The 22,612-nt window shown below is 37.9% G+C and overlaps 1 protein-coding gene across 2 annotated transcripts; it reads right to left on the minus strand.

Annotated features, from left to right (window-relative positions):
- On the minus strand, positions 1-21,268 carry LOC135783474 (E3 ubiquitin-protein ligase TRIM39-like). 2 transcript variants are annotated; one of them, XM_073811865.1, is made up of 8 exons: positions 21,140-21,268; positions 18,219-18,302; positions 17,594-18,144; positions 6,462-6,557; positions 6,133-6,300; positions 4,232-4,373; positions 2,952-2,978; positions 1-2,818 (listed from the first exon to the last, which is right to left on the minus strand). In XM_073811865.1, exons 2-8 carry the CDS (start codon positions 18,280-18,282, stop codon positions 2,271-2,273), a joined length of 1,596 nt encoding a protein of 531 aa, XP_073667966.1. In that variant the 5' UTR covers positions 18,283-18,302; positions 21,140-21,268; the 3' UTR covers positions 1-2,270. The 2 variants fall into 2 exon arrangements, with proteins under 2 accessions (XP_073667966.1, XP_065150282.1); XM_065294210.2 differs by having other exon boundaries at positions 6,133-6,366.
- Between the last annotated feature and the right edge of the window lie 1,344 nt (positions 21,269-22,612).

The following is a 22,612-nucleotide window of genomic DNA, read 5'->3' on the forward strand; positions in this document are numbered from 1 at the left end:
TTGTTTATTACAATTATTTTAATCAGATGTGCACTGTGTAACATGTTTTTGATGTCTTTCAAAAGGTCATTATGCATACAAACATATCAATCATCCAACCTTAAAATACTTTTAAGTAGTATAGATATGAAATCAAAATGATATATAACATGCAATTACTTTCTAATTTAAATTAAAATGAATTGAAATTCACATACAATTTATAGTCATAATTCATCCTCATGTTTTTTTTAAACTTTGAAACCACAATTTATATTTCCCGTTGCTAAACTTAAAAAAAAAAAACAATCAAGTATTAAGACCAGAAAATCATGTTAATTATGTAGGCTACTGAAATGCATTTTATTAAAAAAGATATTTGGCTGCTTCTTGCTACCCTTCCTGAAAAAGGATGCTATATCTGCTGCCGTTCTCTTCATTTATCCCACATTTTAATGATTGTCTGACATTTAAACACTGAAGCAAAACATTTAAACATTAGCCTACCATGTTTTAAATGTATATAGATTTTCTGTTATATATAAAATCAATCTTAATCTTAGCATTTACACTGTAATGTTTGTGTGGGATTCAGTTTCTTTCACATGCAAAACACAGGTGAAAAACATTATAACCTTGACTTTGGCTATTTATTACAGATGATTTCTGTGGAAAATAATTTGATTTTATAATGGGGGCTATAACTTAAGTTAATATTAATGTGATTTAAATATTAGAATCAACTTAAATGAACCAACACAACATGAATTCAAGATTTATTTAAAGCTGCGGTCAGCAACTATTTTGATCATATTTTTTTACCATATTCACTGAAACCAATACTATGCTCCGACAGAACAACATAAATTAGACTGTTTAAGAAAAAACCCCGTGCTTCTAGCTCCACCTAGAGCCTGTTATTTGTTTTGCAAAAATCCACCGCTCCCAGTTCATTTGGTCCAATCAGCGCAGGCTGGTTTATTTGGTCCAATCAGTGCAGGGCTGTGTAAAATCTGCCTGTCAATCACAGTACCTGCACGCGCCACAGATCCCCCTCCCCCTTACGCGTGTTACAATATCACGAGCATCCGTCTGAAGTTCACAAGCGTGTTGGATTAAACGCAGCGTAATGGCGAAGAGAACTTTCACTAATAAACTTTCGATTCCTCGGTTAACAACCAGAGCTAGGAAAACAACCAATGAAAAGAAGGAAAGAAAGATAGAAGCGACCTTGACCTTAATAAAACTAGGATCAATATCGGACCAGCATTTGAAAGGCGGCGGAATCTATAAGAACCCTTGAATCTAAGGGTTCAAGCTGGATGCAGAGCTTGCCATATCTTTTCTACAGGTAATTGTGCTTTATCAACCATTTATTGTATTTCGGAGTGTTATGCAAGTTATCTAAGTATTCTTGCTAAGTATGCGTTCACAATAATACTGGTGCACACGCGCTGACGAGGACGAGCTCATGAAGGGAGGTTGCTCGATGGTAGTGGGGGAGGGACATGAAATTGTAAACATTTGGAAACTGCTCAATCCTCCAGAGTTGCCGACTGCAGCTTTATTTAAAAATACAAAATTTAGTAAAATTACTTTTCATGTAACTTTTAACTCTTTTATTCTGATGCCATACATTACAAGATTGGAAGAAATGTAGAATTTTAAATTCTATAACTATTCGATGTGTAAATATAATTGTTTATTTTATTAGAGATGCTCCGATCACCGATTACAAAGATCATGATCTGCCGATCGCCGATCAGTGCCGATCACAGAATGGCAGTGGAATGGGAATCTTTTAACTATAATCTAGCAGAGTTTGCACCATTTGTAGAAATGAAATTAACTATAAATTAGGTATATTATTGTTTCAATAGAAAATCAAATAAATAAGCACAACAAATATTTCTTCTTGCAAAGAGAAATGTAATATGCCTTTAAAAAGGTTTATGTCTGTTAAAAGTAATTAAGATAAAACACTTCAGTCTTTACTGTATAAATTAAATATACACGCATTCGTATGAAGTACGACAGATGAGCAGAGAGTAATTTCATTGAGAGATGAATTAGGATACTGTAGCTTTAAGACGTGGGAAGGATCATTCTCTACACGTGCACTGATGATGACCAAAAGTAAATAGAAAAGTAAAAAGTAAACAGAATCAATTGCGTCATTTAATGCCGTTATCGTCCGATTACAATCGGCGGCCGATCGATCGGAGCATCCCTACTTTTTATTATTCATAAAGCTTTAGTTTAATTTAGTGTTTTATATTCTAGATGTTCATTCATTTGTTGTAATGAACAGGTGAGATGAACAGAGGAGCTGAATTTTTACCTTCATCATTAGGACATGGGCTGAAGAAAGGAAAGATTTTCTCAGTGAAAGTTTGATCAGTGAAAGAGTAGATATAAGACCTGGACCCTACATCATAAAAACAAACCAAACCCTCCTCATAATCCACAAACACCCCAACCTTTTGTGTTTTCACTTTCAGACACAGAGAGACAGAGGGATCATCACAGGCCCAATATTCATTCTCATTCCTCAGCATCACAGTCCAGAATCCATCCTCAGGAGACAGTGTGATGTCTCCCTTTCTGTTAATAGATTCTCTGGCCACTCCTAAATCCCATTCAGTTTTGTCCTTCACCTGAACCTCAAAATAAAATCTCCCTGAGGTGAATCCCTCTTTTCCCAGGACACAGTGGCAATAATCAAATCTCTCTGGATTATCTGTGACTTCATGTTTAATGTCTCCATGTTTCACTTGTTTTCTATCTTCAGACAGGATGAGATTTGGATGAGCTGTATCAGGATCCAGAGTCACATCCACTGAGAGAGAGATGAGAGAATATGAATGACAATATAAAGATGTTGATGTGTTTGTAATAGTAGAGATGAGTTTGTGTATGTAAAGTATTATTGTTAGTGAATGTGAGAGACGAGTGTAGATCACACATTGTACCTGCATACTGCTGCATCTTCATCAACACTGTCAACACAAATCACAATAAAACATCAACAAGAGTTTAGAGAAGAAACTTAAAAACACTGACAGATAACAAGGATGATTACACTTTTTGTCTCATTTGTTTACTCTGTATATGATTTTTTAAATACTCAGTATTTTTTTAATCTTACACTCCTTAAACCTTTCCTGTCTGAATTGTTCTTTAAAGCACCTTTAACATCTGAAGAAACTTTCTGTTTCACAAAAGGTTGTTTAAGGTGAAAAAAAATTCTCCAGTTCATAAAAATGTATAAAAGAAATGGTTCTTGAAAGAACCTTTGATTAAAAAGGTTCTTTGAGAAAGCAATAAAGTTTCTTCTATGGCATCGCTGTGAAGAACCTTTATTTTAAGAGTGTAATAAAGCAATAAACCCCCAAGAAGCAGTGGGACGTGAAGCGGAGTGCCTAAAACCCCCTTAGCTGTTATAATGCACTGTAACACCACTGCTTTGCGGGGCTTATTGCTTTTATTAAATGGTTACTTCATATGCATAGCGGGATTTCATAAAATAACACACAAAGAAGTTATAATTATATTAGTACAAATATTACTCTTCCGCCAAACAAAGTAGTTCCTCAGAATCAAGAGGGCGGTGCTCAAGCAACACAGATGCAGCAAAGACACAATGAAAATATGTTTAAAGCTGACATTTATTAATTTAGCTGACGCTTTTATCCAAAGCGACTTACAATAGCTATATATGTCAGAGGTCGCACGCCTCTGGAGCAACTAGGGGTTAAGTGTCTTGCTCAGGCGCACAATAGTGTGTCACAGTGAATTCGAACCCGGGTCTCTCACACCACATGCAAGTGTCTTATCCACTGCGCCATCACCACCCCCACTAATAAACATTCATCAAATTTATACATTAACATTTATATTGTGCAACTGTTGAAGTGATGATCAAATATGCTTGGAAGCATACTTAACTCTTTCCCCATCAGCGTTTTTTTTTTTTTAAGTTGCCACCCAGTTTTAGTTTAATGCCTTCTAGAAAAAAATATTCTTCTTTAAATAGACATGAAATATATCAAATACAAGAACAGACCCTCTGCTACGGAAGAGGATTAGGGCCACTGGTGAAAATTTTTTTTGAATTCTGACTTTAATCTCAGAATTCTGACTTTAATCTCAGAATTCTGACTTTAATCTCAGAATTCTGACTTTAATCTCAGAATTCTGACTTTAATCTCAGAATTCTCAGAATACACATTTGTAACTAACATTCACATACCAGTTTGAGTGAGTTTGTCATTGAGAGTCTCCTGTAGTTGAGTCAGAGCTCTCCTCAGAGTCTCCACACTCACATGAGTCTTCATACTGATCTCAGACCAGTTCTTCATGTCTGGAGCTCTGGACAGGGATGATGAGTCAATCTAAAGCAGGAGAGAGAGATTTGATTTTGAATCACTTTATATACATGTTAAATGTTCATTATATATATAAAATGATCTTCAATCTGGCTTTTAACATTCTCAAAAAAATCATCAGAGTCTAAAAACCCATCTGTCTTATTTCTTCGGCTAAGGTAAATGGCCATTTTTGTTTGTCCAAAGACAAAATTCAACAATAGGCATTTCAGTCTTCACTTTTGATTGTACCTAAAGCCAAAGATGTCTTATATAGAAAAAACATCTCCAAACAGTTTAAACATTTGCTGTAACAGCTCAAATAAAAATACTAATCTATCACAATTCAGAAACCAATGAAAGACTCTTTCCCCGTTCAAGCTAAAAGGACAATTATCGCTAACATTAGGTTTGATAACAAAACAAAAGCATTTACAGCCACACAACCATGCAAGATTTTCCATTGTAAATCTCCAATCTTTTTTGTCAACGGTGGTTTATAAATCATTCTCCACAGAGGTTTGATTTTACTGTTAATCTTTAGATAAGCCCTCCAAGGAGTATCAGTTCGACCATTTAGGTGGTTTTTGTTCAGTTTTAACAAGTATTTTTTTACATGTTTTTTTTTGCTATAACATCCAACCTAACAGTTGACCAGTATAGATTTTAAAACAGAAGAAAGTGACAAATCAGGAAAAGGGTCTTCAACGTTTGATGGACAAAGTTAATTACGGTAATCCATTAATAAAGAAAGTTCAGTTTGTGTGAGGATCTAACTCTCACACGAAAAGTGCAGTCTTCTGCTCTCCGTTTAATAATCAACCCCCACACTGTGTATAGTTCAAGGTAGAATTTTGGGAGATTGCTTAATTTAGAGGCATTTAAGTCCATCAAAACCAAAGACAAATCACATTTAAATCTGTGTTTTCCAACACTTCATTCTCCTGATCACTGTCTTCACTGTTTTCTCCCTGCACAATCTGTATATTTCCTTGTGGATCCTTCAGTAAAAACATCACTGCTGACAGATGCCTGTTCTGCTACATTAGCGGCTAACTGGCTATTGTTTACTTTCTCCAGACACGAACAATTCGGGTGACCTACAGTACTGCACTCAAAACATCTAATTGTTTCTGAAGTTACTTGAAAATCATTTGAAAATCATTTGAAATTCCTCGTGACTTTATTTAGGGATCATAAACACTTTAAAGACATTACATGTTTGAGATGTGGAGATTTGTAACTGATGGGGATTATTTTAATCAAATACAATAGTTTTCAGTGTCTTCTCAGCTCCTTCTCCAACATCTTGTTTTTTAGAAAAGGTGGTATATTGGAAATCATAATTTTTTTCGTGGACTTACTAGAGACAGAACAGGTGTAAAAGTACCTTGAATCACTGCCCCACTCTGAACCAGCTGATTAGCTTTGTCCACATTATCCAAGAAAATCTCATCGGCACTATTCATTCTTGCAGCAGATTTAATACTCTCAAACCCAACAATTTCGCCCACTGCTATACTACACTCTTCAACTGAACTCCCACCAGGTGGGGACAATCTAATAACATGTCTGTGTGTCAGTTTGTGAAAGCTAAACTTCTCGTCCAAAGCCATGTTGGCTAGCAACGCCGGCGGCAGCCTTTGCCATCAAACAAAAGCTGAGATATAAATACAACAATAACATTGGCAAAAGGAAAAACCCAAGAAAACATGGAAAGAATAGAATAAGAAAAAACTCATAGTCTGCAACACACTCTCAGCAAGAGAAAAGAGAAGATATTGACCTGTATAAGATGAAGATGATCTTCACTGTGTGTGATCTTCTCCAGCTCACTGTCTCTCAACTTCAGCTCAGTGATCTCCTGCTCCAGATCTTTAATGAGATCTTCATCCTGTTTCTCTTCTGCTTTCTGTTCCTCCTCCATCATCTCCAGCAGCTCTGTCTGACATCTCTCAATGGATCTGATAAGATCACTGAAGAGCTCAACACTCGCTGCTTTCTCCTGCTCTCTGCTTCTCTGAGAAATCAGTTTTTCATTACAATTCATCACCTTTATTTATAAGAAACATCAAAACATTATCATCCATCAAATATTTCACATCCTCAACTTACTTTTCTGAGTTCTGCTGAGTGTTTGATGTCTTGAATCTTCTTGATTCTCTTCTGGATCATCTGCTGAATGTCTGTCTGTGTCTTTAACAGTTGAGTCTATAGACAGACACATTTGATCATCTTCTGACAAAAAATCATGTTGTTTGAATATGTGTAACATATTTATAAAGCCTGTATAAATGTTGTTCCCTTTCAATTGGGACCTCACTTAGAGAGATCTACTTCGAGAAGCTACTTAAGTGAAAATGAAGTTGGCATGCAGGTATTTGCATCTGCTGGCACCGGCCCGCCACGTGAGTATTTAACAAAGGCAGGTGCAATACCAAATCAGCTTTTTACGCTTCCAAAGCCAGAAGTGGATCTGCTATTGAGAAGCTCTCTCCTTTCCTGCTCCGGAGTAAACCGTTTTCTGACGTTGGTTGGACAGACAGCACCACAGCGGATGTTCATGGTTTCCATCTCTTTCTTTTCAGTTTTGAACTTGAGTTTGAGTGTGTGCGTTGCCTCTGAAAGGATGACTTCCGCATCACGGTGCTGAATCGGTCGGTAGATTCGTCCTCCGGCTCTCAGTGGACTGATCCACAGCCAGCTGAGATGTCGATGTAGACGGTGGGCTCGTGTTCTACATTGCCCCCGGCATCCGTCAGTCCTCCATTTGATTCTATGTCTGTTGCTGCATCAGAGGGGGACTGTCTCTCTTCGAAGCCGACTTGGAACTGCTCCCACCCTTGGGTCAGGTTGCGCAGCTTGAGTTCGACCCGGAGATGGTAGCCATGTTTTCTCTAGCGGTGGCGCGGTAGGGTTGGAGTGGAGTTAACTTCCCCTACCCAAACTATCTCGCCTTGATGATTGGTACTTTGGGGTTGCCCGGCGTCTCAACCCACACCTTTGGCAACTTTCTTTCTCGAGGTCCATGATGAGCAAACTCGTTCATGGAAATCAGGCTTGTGGGGAGGTAGCTTCTGCCCTGCTTGCCATAGCACTGCTGCAGGTTCATCGGGCTAAGGTTCTGAGCGAACTCCACTAGGGAGGGCACGACTCGGCTGTCTTTTCAGACCTCTGTGTGGCTACTGACCTGGCGCTCTGTGCGACCAAGTTCACCACACAAGACGTCGGCCGTGCGATGTCCACCCTGGTGGTCCAAGAAAGCCACCTCTGGCTGTGCCTGGCTGACATGAAAGACACTGATAAGAACAAGTTCCTGAATGCTTCGGTCTCCCAGGCCAGCCTCTTCAGCAAGTCGGTAGTAGGGATGCACCGAAATGAAAATTCTTGGCCGAAACCGAAAAAGATAATCCAATAATTGGCATAATAGGCTGAAAAAACGAAACCGAAACCACGAAATAAATTATTATGCCAATTATTAGTACAAATGCATTTATGGCTATCACTGTGTACTAACTTTACTAGGGGTGTGTGACGGATAAAAAACTCACAGTTCGGATCACATTACAGTTTTTGAGGCACGGATTGGATTATTTTTCAGATCAGCAAAAAGGGGGTGGGGAAAATCTAATAACAAATAAAGAAATTTCAAACATTTATAAAAAAGAACAAAGTTGCACATAAATAAGGGCTAACATTAGCATTAGGTACAGAAATCGAATTAAATGAGTAATAACAATGTCTTTGTATAAATTAAATATATAATTTTTTTTTGAGCTACAGAAGTGATTTTCTCTTTGTCTTGGGTTGTTTGATTAACATTAATGACACAGACTTAAGTAGTTTAATTGAGGTCACTGTCTCTTTAAGACCAAATAAGCAGAGACTGGTTTTTGACTGTAATCTATACATACACTTAAGATATAAACAAATGTTTTTATTATAAAAAGAATACTGTGGAGATAATTTTGTTTATATGAGTCCTGCCAATAATAGAAAGATTTTATGTTCGCGTCTCACTCATGTGTGCACTATTGAGGGCACTTCTAAATGCGCACGCACACAGAGACCGAGGGCGAATCCCAAACAGCGCAGCATAAAAACGTTATGTTGTTTTTCATTGCTTTATTCGGCAAATGTATGTTAATGAACTACAGTATGAGACACATTTGCGTGACTCTCTCAAATTTACACACCAAGAGTTCTGATCTTTGAAGGGCATACTGTGATGATCACGTCTGGACCGGACACTTTCAACCGCATGTGCCCTTGTGCGTACAGACAACTGCTCACTTGAGCGCCTTTTTGCGGTTAAATACATTCACACCGCATCTGTTGCTTCTAGTGATGCACCGATGTATCGGCCGCCGATATTTATCGGCCGATTTTTGATGAATTTGAAACCATCGGCATATCGGCAATAGCCTGAGAAAGGCCGATACCGATTGTTTATTAATTAACTGCATAAAGAAATCCATTATATGTAAAAAAAAAAATAGTTAATGTTGTTAATAAAATAAATGCTGAATAGCAAAAACCACCTTTTAAGGTTGTCATGCTGTCTTATTATATTTGTTTTAGCTTAATTTGTGCCTCTCTTATTATGTTGGTCAGTGAAATGTTAATTAGATCAAAGCCATGTTCAGTAAAAATAATTTGATGCAAAAATAAACTAGCTAATAGACCAACTGTATAGTATTGTATACAAGTGTTTAATATCGGTATCGGCATTGTTATCGGCCAGAAGTTGTCTGTTTAAATCGGTATCGGCATCGGCCCAAAAAAATCCTATCGGTGCATCCCTAGTTGCTTCAGACAAGCATGTGCAGGTCATGGTTTCTGTTTGCGTCATCACAACAATTTTCGGTGGCAGAATATTCGGTGCATCCCTAGTCGGTAGAGAACTTCGCCCAGCAGTTCTCGGCCACCTAGAAGCAGACTGAGGCGATCACTCAGATCATGCCTCAATGGAAGAAAGCTGCCCCAGGTCCTTCTACTCAGTCTGCTCCTTGCTGAGGGTATCCTGCGCCCGCCTTTGTTCCCCCACCTCCAACCACATCTTGGCAGCGCAAGGGAAACCGGTCATCAGCTGCCCACCCCGCCTGCTTCCCAAAGGAGGAAAATGAAAGCGGCCCTGAGACGAGCGACCTGGAAATGAAGAGGATCGCTCTTCGGGATATGGTGATCACATCACTCCCTCCCCCAGAGGAGGACCGGGTGGAGAATCTTTTGTTTCAGTTTATTTCTGTTCTGCTTGCTTTTCAGCCGGCACCCACAAAACACAAAAAAAAGAGCGCATTGCTCTTCCTTCTCCAGGTCTCCACAGGAACTCAGAGATTATAAGCGGTCAAAAACCTGCCCATCTTCCTCTACCGCCAACGGGTGTTTATGATCCGATCAACAAAACACATCTTAATACAAAGGTTAAACAGCCCCTCAGAGACTTCGATATGGGGAACCTTTCGGTTGTTAACCTTCTTAGGGGGTGGTTTCTGCAGTGTTCTTAGCTCGGCCCAGACGGGTTCACGGGTTTGCTTCGTAGATGGCAGAAGGTTTACGCAGGCACTGGAAGGGTCAGCTTCAGTAGCGCTTTGGTAGGGATTCCCAATTTGTCAGTCACAAAATTTGTCGGACTGAAAGGGAACATCTCAGTAACGCATGTAACCCTCGTTCCTTGTAGGAAGGAAACGGAAGCGTCACATCCTGTTGCCACAGTTTGCTGTGCCATTGCTGATTCAAGCAGGGCAGGTTCCTCGGCTTTCTCAGCAGAAAAGGCTAACTTCGTATTGCACCTGCCTCTCGTTAAATCTTCACATGGAGGGGTGGCGCCAGCAGATGCAAATTCCTGCAAGCTTCTCGAAGTAGATTGGTCAGTCATGACGTGACATCTCCATTCCATTCCTTCAGGGATGTGGGTTAAATATGTAACCGATATGTTATGAACTCGTAACTGGAGAGGATCCAAGATTGCGTCCTGCTAAGTCTACTTTTATAGTGTTCTGCTGACACATCTGCTTTTAACAGTGTTTAAAACTGTGTTGAAACAGTCGTGAGAGGTCTACAGACACTTGATTTTTATACTCTCTTTTTCAGAGTACTTACATTTTACTTATGAATTGGTATATAAAGACAGCTTAAACAAATTTGGAAAAAGTGTTTTAGACTTTTTTTAGACTTTAACCTGCCTACTCTGCCTTTAAGGTCACTTGGAACAGGTCTACCTAGATTTCTTTGTAGTTTTACGAAGTCTTTGTTCTGGTCAGTATTTATGGTACACTGGCAAAATATTCGGGGAGGCATTTTGTAACCAGAAGCTCCCACACTATGTGTGTATTAAAACATCATGGAAGAAATCTTTAACAAAAATCATCCTACACCATTTTGGGTGTATTATATCCATGATGGAAGTACTCTGTAGCCAGAGTGTCTATTGCCAGGTATGACTTTGTAACTTTTGCAACTGTTGATCATTTTAATTAACTGGAATTGAATCATATTCTGTATGATATTCTTTGATTGATGTTTGAAGCTGGAACCTGCCTGGTATAATAAATTGTTACATTTGATTCATCAAAATTCTTCAGAAATTGTATTTTTTTTTTATTCTTCAGAAATTGTTATTTCCATTAGATAAGAAGGAGTCTGGTATTGCCGCAAAATAAGTATGTCAGGATATGATCATACTGGGGTTTTGATGTTGAATGGAGCATGGGGGCACATTCACCAGGACTCTCAGATTTATGTCTATCACCTGACTTAGCAAGTTGCATGATCATGACTAAAGTAACTATTTTTATGATCGGAGCAAGCATGGGGCGGCCAGACGTAAAAGTATTAGTTTACCTGGCAACCTCTGACTAAGATCAGAGAGACAAATTTGTGTCCGTGAGATATACGCAACGGCCGACGTATACTCTGTGCGATATCGGGTCACTAATGAACGAATAACTAAGATTATGAGAATTTATAAATAATCAAACATCTAAATTATGATCAACAGATAATTGATATAATGCATCAAATTCTTAGTATATTAAATTTGAGTCAGATAATAATTTAAACATAGAGGTCAAAGAAATTTATTTAATCCTGATAAATGGAATTATTTTGATAATAGTGCTAAAACACTAAAGAACACAAGATTCCGTCGTTGGGCCAATGGGTGGCTCCTTACAAAAGCTCCAATTATGGCCGGCTGTGGAAAAGGCTCATAAGGAGGGGAAGAGAGCTTACTTTGTTGGTCACCGTGCTTTCAATGAAGGTTCTGAAATTAACCCTTTATGATCTGTTCAAACTTTTCTATTAAGAGAGGTTCACTGAACCATTTTGTTTTGAGTTGAATATTGCGATTGGCTGTAGACTTTTTTGACATGGCCTTTTTGTCATCTCCCTTTGCGTTTTCAACAAGTAAGCTTGATTTTCTAGTTAAGAGTTTTTATTTCATGTCTGTTTCGGTTATTTCACTCAAAGCCTGGGGTCTTAAGAGACATTACTAAACGGAAAACCTTGTTTTTTTATGCAAAATCGTTCAATACTGACTTTTGTTTTTTCAAGAGTCCCACTCAATTCCTAGTGATTTTGCTTTTTGGAAAAATCAGTGGAACAATGACATTTGGTTGGCTCACAGCTCAGAACATTCAGCTGGAGTTTTGATATTTTTAAAATGTTTTGCTGGAGATAATTTACACCAATTTTGTGACCAGATGGGACATTTTCTGCTGTTGGTAATATGCCTAAATAATATTTGATTAATATACAGTATATGGTTATAATGTCACTCATGAGAATGACTTGATGTTTGAAAAATAGAAGAAAAACTTCGGCTGTGGCTAAATACATACCAGGATGCTTTAGTTTTTATTGTGAGAGACATTGTACCCAATAACCAGTTGGATAGACTACCACCTAGACAGGCTTCTTCTGTTAACTCTAAACTCAAAATATTCATGGACAAATTTAATGTCATTAATATTTGGATGGAAACATTTCCAAATACAAAATCTTATACTTGAAGTAACAAAAGTTGTTCTAGACAATCTCGTATTGACTCCTTCAATCCCCTCTTTCCTCAGTCAATATTTCTTCAGGTCCTCCTAGAGCATCTTATTGGAAATGTCACTCTTCTTTGCTTACTTTTGATTTATGAATATTTTTCTGATTAAATATTATTGAATTAAAGCAAAAAAATAAAAAAATAAATATGGTCTGAACTGGGAGCTTCTTAAACACGAAGCTTGCAAATGTGCAAAAAATTTGGTTAGTCATCGATCTAAACTTAAACGGGAGGAGTAGTCTATAGTTTCTAAAATAGTGTCCCTTCATAACAAAGCACAGCATGGTTTTTCAGAAACCCAGCTCTTAGAACTTGCTGATTTGCAAATTAAGTTAAGACTCAATATACAAATACAGAGAAGGCGGCTCCCTTTATTAGAAGAATATGGCTTGAGCAGGAAGAGCAAATTACAGCTTATTTCTTTAGAATGGAAAAGAGTAATTCTTGAAATGTATCGATTACCATGAGATGCTTGTCATAAAGTCCTGCTCTGCTTCTTCCCCTTATAACATACCTTTAAATCTCAAGTTTGTTACTTGGGTATAACTATCTGCAAAGATGACAAAATTAGAGGTAGATTAAATTTTGGTCCAGTTGTAGCTAAAACTAAGATTTTTTTTTATTCCTGGCTGCAAAGGAACTTATCTTTAAGGGGCTGTCCACACGGAGACGCGGATCACTGTATACGCATACATTTGTTATCGTATTGGCGTTTCATCCACACGGATCCGGCGTTTTGGGAGACTGAATCCGCTATTTTTTGAAACCGGGTCCTAAAGTGGATAAATCTGAAACCGACACCCTTGCGGTTTCGTCTGTACAGCGATCCGTATATTTTGTGAAGCGAAAACGTCATCACATCACGTGTCGGAAGCATCACACGTAACAGCAACAACAATAACGGCGGACTACGTGATTGTGTTCGTGCTACAGAAGCTACTAAAGCCTACTAGCTTTATTACAGCAAAATCTATTGCTCCTATGCAATTGTGGTGACCAACAAGCGATAATGGACAACACCATACGTTGGCTATGCGCATGCTCAAAGTCTTCTTCTCCGTGTATAGTGTATATCTGTGGCAGAATTACAGCGCCCCATACTGGTCCGGCATATATACTACACCTCTTTCAGTCGGTTTCAGTGGTTTCGTGTTTACGGATTATTTTTTTAGAGCAAGGAAAAAAAATGATCGGATAGGGAATGCACCGGCTTCGTGTGGACATAGCCTAAGAGGAAGAGCACTCCTTGCTAAAGCTGAAGGTATACCTTCCCTGAGTAACCTAGCCTGCTCTCTCTTTGTATGTGGAGAAGTCTATATGTGTCAAGTCACAACTTTAGTCCCCACCGTTATTACATCTGGAATAACCATAATCTGTTATAAAAATAAATTATATTATATATTATTTTATTAAAAATAATATTGTTTTGGTTTCTCAGCTTTTATACCCTCCCTTATTTCCCTGAATAATCCCTGCGAACAAGTGATAGGGAAATTTTGTTTTGCACTTCTTTCAAGGAACAGGAAAATTCGACATCTCTCAGAATGAGTTAACTACTATTCCATCTGTTGTGTTTCACTGGAGTAATTAGTAAAAGGTGTGGTCTTTACCTAATAAATATTTAATCACAAACAAGGTTAAAGAGGTATCCTTTAATTGCTACATCAAGTTTACCCTGTGAATATTTATATTAAAAGGAAATGTTTCCGGAGAAGGATCCTCTTTGTTCTTTCTGTGGAATGGTATTTGGGAATGTGCTCATGTAGCTACTTTTTGGGAAAAATGCAGTTTATTTATACGTGCTTCTCTGTTGAATCATTTTTCTTTGTTATACAAGGATGTTTTGTTTGGGATTTATCAGGTTGAAAAGAACTTAAAGGACAAATATTTCTTAACAAATCTATTTATTTTACTATATTTTTATACACAAGTATAATTTTTGTCTGTAAAGCCCCTATTTCCTATATTTTGTAAAGATTTGAAGTGTTATTAGAATACAATATCTTCCTCCAGCAATTTTAAAGCCTCCTCAACAACGTGTGCATCTTATAATATTTGTTCCTTCCTATAGCAGGGCTGGAAATTGCCAAATTTAAATTAATTGAAATTTAATCTGTGCGACCTTAAAATATATTTGGGAGCATTTTCGGACTGCCTATTTTGTTGTGATGTGACTTGACTTAGATTGTGTATGCTGTGTGCTGTTCCAGGTTCAGCGTTCTCTCCAACATTACATAACCAATCAAATCTCTACACAGAACCTGACGCCAGCAGAGGACATCGCTGAGTCCACCCTCACCGCTGAAAGGGTTTGGGGGCTTTGAAATCGGACCCAAGAAACGCAAGCAAGGTCCAACCCCAAAGTACACTTACAAATCAAGTTCATATACATTAAGGTTTCTTATGAAAACATTTTAATTATTCTTTACATAAAATAAACGTAATACAGCCACACATCAAACTTATGAAAATATTTTAATCGTTATTTGCATGAGAATTTTTTAACGCAGCCACACAATAAATAAAAACTATCACCACAATGCTCACCACTATGATTTCCCTTATCTCATGTGTTAAATTTTTTTATTGTAACAATTTATGATTTGCAAAAATAACTGTTGCATCTGTGTAGATTAGATAAGCAAAGTGTGTGCGCGTTGTGCACGCTATACATTATGGTCAAGCATGCGCCCTTAAAATATCATAATGAACCACGCGCAACGCGCCACTGACTTTAGACTAGTTTTTTTTGGTCAGTGGTGCAATTGTTTTTTGAAACTGTAAAATAGCATCAGGGATGGTTTGCGCCGGAACACGCCTTCTTTTTTGTGCTGAACCGCCCAGGGAGCGCAAGTTCATTCCCTAGTTTGTCGACGTGCGTCTGTGGAGGGAAAAACCCGCTGTGCGCCGGTGCAAAATACGAATGCAACATGCATCACTGACAAAGTCAATTGCGCTGGGTGCAAGATAGGGCCCCTTGTGTTTAATAAAGAGCACAGATTGGCTAATATGAATGTCAATCATGCCTTGTTGCCGTGCTACGTTGGTACGCAAAGTGCGAAAATGTTAAAAAACGAACCGCGAGAATGAAGAGAACGAGCCGACTTCAGCCAATGTTACTACTGTATTAATTCATAACGACAGTCCGGATTTAAATGCAACTTCACCACCGGAAAATAAGGCTGAACGTTAAACCTTTCGGAGGGAGTGGCTTAAAGATTACGAGTGGCTCCGCTGTAAAAATGGCTCGATGTTACGGTGTTTACTAGGGATGCCACAATTCTCAATACATTATTGAACCGTTCGGTTCGACCCCCACGGTCCAATACGCACATGTGAATTTCGGTTTTTTGGTTAATCCATCCAAATCTGTCAGTTTTATATTCCCTGCACTTTTATTAATGTGCGCATCCGCGTGATCTGCACGCTTATAAACCCCACAGCGAGTTGATATCCAGTCACTGTGCGCTTGCTGCTTTAACTCTCCTTGAACTCTGCTTGCAATGCTGGTGTCAGATTTCATTCGCATGCACACACACCCAACAGAAGTACGATAACAAAAAGAAGCAGCACGACTGTCTTTTAAAACTGAGGTGTGGATTAATTTTTTGCGCGTGTAGATTACATACAACATCAATGTAAAGATGCAAATTCGCGTAGGGCAATGGGAATGACGCAAATTGGGCTTGTTATTGATGCAAACGCGCGTTATTTGCCTCAAACACGTCTTCCGTGCAAGTTGAAAAAGTTCAACTCTAGAGAGAATGCGCATGATGCTAAAATAAATCCCACCAGTAATCTTGATTGAGGAACGCATTTTTGGTTTCTACACAGGCAGCATGATGTTGGATTTAACAGTAGTGCAGTAAGGTATAGCCTTCATTTACAATGTAAAGTTTAATTTACTAAGTAGAGGTATATAAAATGGCCAATTTATGTAATGTAATGTAATGAATTCACATGTTCCCCAGTTTGAACAGGATATAATTTTTATATGTCTTTATTTAATTATATCTTATATGGTTGTATCAATACACTAGAAATATGTAAGATGATTTTAGCATTTACATAAAATAAAGAGAACTGCAGTTAAAACTAGTATTTTTTCTTCTTAACATCTCACTGTTCCTGTTACCTAAGCATAGAATAATTAAAAACACTTTAATAGGCCAAGGCATCAGAACCGAAACCGAACCGAAAACTGTGGACAAGAACCGAAATATGTATTGAACCGTGAACTAAGTGTATTGTTGCATCACTAGTGTTTACTGTAAATCCTGTGAAACGGAGGTTGCAGGTAAAACGGCGTTGGTGGCAGAATCCACACATTTTAAGCGCGAGACCTTGCTTAAACATGGCGAAAGTGCCAAAAACACAAGAAGTGTCGTGACAAATGTGTTAATTATTGATGGAGACACCGACCTGTCTATCAAATAGTGTTTGATGATGTATGTGCGCATCCTGCTTGAGGGACATCCGACAAACATCCTTCTATTCCATGTTAAGGTGGAACCCGACAATGCTGATGGTATGTTTTTTAAAACATTGCTTATTTAGTAGTAATAGCATCCTGGTAATGCAGTTATCAATACCAATATATATATTAGCCTTCTACATTAGGCTCACTTTTGTAATGTCACAATTAATCAGTGTTTTACATGCTTGCTAGATTTTCTATTGTAATCATAATTATGTTACCTGGCTGAATTTGTTAAATTATTATTGCTGCTATATTATTTAAACAGCATTTGGGTATTATTTTAGGAAACTATGCAGCAAAAAAGACCAAATTTCAAATCCTGGCCATAGGATGTGTAAAGCCCAGTTGTGGGGTTTATTTTTAGTAAAATAAATATATTAACTTATACATTGTAGTTGTGGTGCTTCAGAATTTTTGGATGAGTGCGCCTAAATTTTTGCTGGTGCTCCTAACTTTTTAACGTTGGGAGCACCAGTGCTACCAAATAAAAAAGTTAATTTTAAGCCCTGCTATAGTGTACAGATAACAGTGTACTCTGTGACCTTATGCCTGGTTGTTTTATGATATAATTTATATTACCCCTGGCCCTGTATTTTATTTTTTGTATGCGTTTCATTTTAGTTCTTTTTTTTTGTCTTGTGATTTTGTTGTTAATATGTTTGTATACTTTTGTATACCCGTTTAGATTCCCAATAATAAAAAAACAACTTGTACCTTTTTCTCTTCACTCTCCTCCTCTAGTGGAACAGTGTTGTGATTCTTGTGATCTCCAAAAGCACAAAACAGACAAACACATGTCTGATCATCTCTACAGAAGATCTCCAGAGGTCTCTCATGTTTCTCACATATATAGTCCTTTATATTCTCCACAGGATCCAGCAGTTTGTGTTTCTTTAAACTCATTTTCTCATGAAGGTCCAGGTGAGTTTGACAGTAAGATGTCTGACACGTTAGGCAGGATTTCAGGGCTTTCAGTTTTCTTTCATCACAGATGTCACAGAGGATTTCAGATCTTATCAGACTGAACTTTTCCTTAAAGATCAGCGTGACCTCTCTAAGTGTTGTGTTGATGTTGAGCTCTGGTCTTTTACTGAATGTTTCTTTACAGTATGGACAGCTGTAGATCTGACTGTTGTCCCAGTACTGTTTCAGACAGATCCTGCAGAAGTTGTGTCCACATGGAGTGCTGACTGGATCACTGAACACATCCAGACACACACAACACTGAAGCTCTTCAGACAGAGAAACATTGGAGGATGACAGAGCTGAAAACACAGAGAGAAATCATCAACATTTTCAATGACATAATCATTTCATTTATTTTGAGTTGTTGACTTACATGAAACTCTCTCCATACTCTTTCTCCTGGTCTGTTTGGGTGATGTTGGTGAAGATTCTGCCATCGTTTGTCTTCTCTTTAAAGCTTTTGTGTAAATAATCACAACACAAATCACATCTGACACCCACTTTATCAACTGTATTAACTTTTTAGTCTAATCAGTCATGAAAAAACTTCATGTCACAGTTTTTTAGCTCTATGTGAGAAGATCCTGACAGGCCCATGTGTTTTGTGTGGTAGCACATGGCCTTTTGTTTTGGCTTCATCTCGTTTTCAGACCCTGCCCCCTTGTCTCCTTGTTAATTACCTTTTTATTGTTTCACTTACGTTATCTGACACAACTTTCCTTCCGATGTCTCCGAGAATTCCGAGTATAAGCCTTTCTTCCATTTTGTTTGGATGCCCCATTTCTATTGGCCGCGGGGTAATCGTCACAGAGCGCAGCGCAAAAGTTTAACTATTTTTAACTTTGACCGCGGCGTGAGCGCAAGCTGCGCTTTGCTCAATGCAACAACAATCCGCCCTCGCACAGCACAAGCCATTAAAAATAATGGGTTTCATAGCGCACACCGTGTCCTATGTGAAAGCCACATTAGGCCCTGTTTACAAGTACATGGTTATTTTGAAAAACAGAGACATTTCCCTTCGTAAACGGAGAACTGGCCACTGAATCTGAATCTTTCTAAAAACTTTTTGTAATTATGTTATCTAAACTTACAAGTTACCTAAACTTATTTAGAGAAATAACGCTGACCGTCACCGTGTAGCTGAATGTAAAAAAAAAACTTTATTTATACCCGTGACATTAACAAATGCAGCAGACACACTCACCTTAACGTTTTTTTATAAATCCATTATCCTGCCTGATTAAAACATAAACACTGCAAATAACACCAGAATTAACAAATAATTTACGTACACATATCCTTAAAATTAACCTTGTGTAACTGATACGCTGTAAAGGGGGTAAATTTTGATCATGATTTTGAATGGAAGTCAATGACCCCCTCTGCTGGTTGGGTATACCAAGATGGCCGCTCGAACTCTGCACTGGCTTCACCTCACGCAGTTAAGTCAAGCGTTCTATGCGCAATCCAGTCATTTAAATAGATCAGTGGGTACAGTATTTATTTTTTATTTATTTGCGCTTCGAGTTGCGGGGGGTGGGGGGTTAGTAGAAAACGTCGGTTGGGTGTTTATGACCCGCGCATCACTGTCCCCCACACAAAGACAGAATTTTATTCAAAATATGCTAAATTCCGCGTTAACGCTAGATTCTATGTTACTTAGCCAATTCCGTGATCGCGGAAATTATAGGGCCCTACGTTTGCAAGGTATGAGCTGGGTTTACACAAAATTAATTAAATCATTAAGTCATGTACTTTACATTTAATATATATTACACTTTTTTTGTTTAAAGATAATTATAATTTAAAGGCTTTATTTTCACCCAGCATACATGTTGTATGTTGCTTAAATTGTTAAGTGTCGCCGTCCCGAATATGGGACACCTAAATTTACTCCAATATTGTTGATGTAATTGTTAATCTATCACTACACACTATATAGTTTTGGAAAGGTCTAATCCTCTAGAATAGACATTTCAACAGTGTTTTATAAAATAAATTATGTAGGGAGAGTAATTGATTTCTTTATGAAGAGAGTGTGCCTATAAACATTTATATCCTGCTAAATGTCACTGTCCCGCCAGCAGGATGCCTACATTTTAACCAGTGCTTGCATGTGAATTCTTATCTAATCATGACAAACTGTATATCGTTTGAAAGCTACAAGAGTGTAGATTTAACTCAATAGGGTGACGCCTAATGGGTTAAAAATAAAATGTACTGTGTGCAGTTAAAAAGTTGTTGTTTGTATACGTCTGAAAAAAAAATGTGTTGCAATGGCAAAACCGCAATACTTTGAAACCGTGGTATTTTTGCTTAAGGTTATCATACCGTCAAAATCTCTTACCTGCCCATGCCTAGTAAGCAATGATGTTTTAAATTATTTACCGGTATTAATATTTAATAATGTTAGTTAATGTATTTTCTATAATGTCTGTTCATGTTATTTCACCGTGCATTAATATTTAATAAATAAACATAAATACAGACTAATAAATGCTGTAGAAGTATTCATTATTGGTTCTTGTACCACAGGGCTGTTGAATGTTTTATTCTGATTGGCTGAGAAATGTTCCATGTGTGTTGATTATTTTTCTGTAAACCGCACACATAACTTGTCAAATGTGTTGAAAATAGACACCAGAGCAATGTTTTTGATAACCGTGGTATAAGTGGAATAATTGACTCCGGTCCTTTGAATTATTCGAAAATAATGCACACCTGTGGTGTATTACCACCTTGGGTGTGCATTATTTTCTTGAAATTCAACGGCCCATCGTCAGTTATTCCTTACATGTTAGCTAATGTATTCCTTACATGTTAGCTAATGCAGTGGTTCCCAAACTTTTTCAGCGTGTGGCCCCCCCCTTGTGTACGGTGCATTCCTTCGCGCCCCCCAAAGAAAATTTGTGACAAAAAACTGTTCTAAAACTCAACATTTTAATAAAAAAACATTAAATTATACCAAAAATTAGTGCTTTTGGTTAGTAGCCTTACTTTTTTAGGTTTAATTACACAGAATTCATGATAAATTAATGTATTTCAATAAAATGTCATAAAACTGGGGCCCCACTCCATGTGACTCAATGGCAAAACTAAACTTTAAGTTCCAATGAAACAAATGACAGTCTACATTGATTAAAACATTAACATTTCAGTGTATATTAAACTAGTTTAACTCATTTATAATCCAGACATTGTCTAATCTAATGTGTCTTAGTTAGACATAAACCATATTGAACCAGAACACTAACATTGTTAGTAACTTGTTTAGAGAAATTTCCATCATGTTACCTGTGAATAAGTATCAGATGTGATCATGTATGGCTTTAAATGTCTCAAATATCTTCTTTCTTATAAAGATAAAGAGTTTTGCGCCTCCGCCGATCGGATCTTCGTGTTCCGTTTGTCCCTATAGTTTGTCCCCACTGTTACGAATTCCCGGCATCCTGATTCTTTCGACGTAAGGGGCCGTGATTGGTCCGCAGGGTTGTTTCAACTTTTCTGCATCACGATTGGTAGTGACGCGCATAGATGGTGACGCGTTTGTACATGAGACGCGCCATTGGTCAGTGTTCCGAATTCTGATCGAGGTGATTGGCCGGTGGGCGGGCACACAGACTGCGCGTTTTGTGAAGCGGGGTGTGACGCCTCAGCACTGTTCAGTGTTTTGACGTGTCGGCATCTCTTATACTTATTGATGATATTCAATAAAAAATAAAGTGTCGGCATCTCTTCACAAACTTAAACAAACTTATACTTCGCGTTTTATTGTCATATTTCGACATTCATCTTTAACGTCTCAACTCAACAGGTAAGAACGATATAAAATTTGCACCGCTTCTGTGTACTTTGTTTAGTGTATACTGTAAACCAGTGGTTCTTAACGTTATTCCTGGAGGCCCACTGCCCTGCACATTTTGTATGTCTCCCTTATTTAACACACCTGAATCAAATCATCAGCTCATTAGAAGAGATCTCAATGAACTGAACTGAGTCTGTCAGACAAAAGAGACATACAAAATGTGCAGGGCAGTGGGCCTCCAGGAATAACGTTAAGAACCACTGCTGTAAACGACGTATCCGCTATGTACAAGTGGTTTAAACTAAATTGCATCGCTTGATCGGCTGTAACGCGTCCGTTTGCCCTTTTATACATCTAGTGTAACTTTTAAATCACATATTTTACATTATTTTGGGGTTAATACAGTAGTTCCACGACTACTGTTGTCCTTTACGACAAGCAAAAGTGGTGTTATTATAGTCAGCGTTTATTTACGGTCTTGTTTTGCATTACCACCATGGTTTTACTAATATCATGATTAAAAATGGTTACTGTAATAAAACAATGTGAAGTTACTCTGGTTTTGGTACAAAGAGTGCAGTTGAGCCATGTTTACCGTGGTAAAACCATGAATGCTCAGTATAGGTTGTCTCTGTATGCCTCAAGTGTTATTTTGAACTACAATCATACTGTAATTTGCATTGCATTGTACAGTACAAACTCATAAACAAACATAGTAAAAGAAATGCTCTTCTAATATGATCGTTACCATACATGTGCATTTAACAAGTATTGCAATTTCTTGTTGCTGACTATGAAGTTGACTGTATGATGTTAAAATAAAGTTTACTGTATGATGAAGTTCACGGTGAGATTTTTTTGTATGATTTTGTACAAGAGTCGAGGAGGAGGCCATGGATTGTGTGAATGCTGGAGGAGGAGACCCTGAATTATGTGTGTTCGACTTCATGCGGCGCTGCGCA

This window comes from Paramisgurnus dabryanus, chromosome 2 (genome assembly GCF_030506205.2).
Source record: "Paramisgurnus dabryanus chromosome 2, PD_genome_1.1, whole genome shotgun sequence".
In the NCBI taxonomy this organism is placed as follows: domain Eukaryota; kingdom Metazoa; phylum Chordata; class Actinopteri; order Cypriniformes; family Cobitidae; genus Paramisgurnus; species Paramisgurnus dabryanus.

What these genes read in the sequence shown, in the direction of transcription:
- LOC135783474 (XM_065294210.2), bottom strand. Translation starts at nt 18,282, where the DNA reads ATGGCAGAATCTTCACCAACATCACCCAAACAGACCAGGAGAAAGAGT. An exon ending in GAGTATGGAGAGAGTTTCAT is followed by an intron (nt 18,145 to 18,218) that starts GTAAGTCAACAA and finishes CTGTGTTTTCAG; the next exon opens with CTCTGTCATCCTCCAATGTT. An exon ending in ACTCAGCAGAACTCAGAAAA is followed by an intron (nt 6,367 to 6,461) that starts GTAAGTTGAGGA and finishes CTGATTTCTCAG; the next exon opens with AGAAGCAGAGAGCAGGAGAA.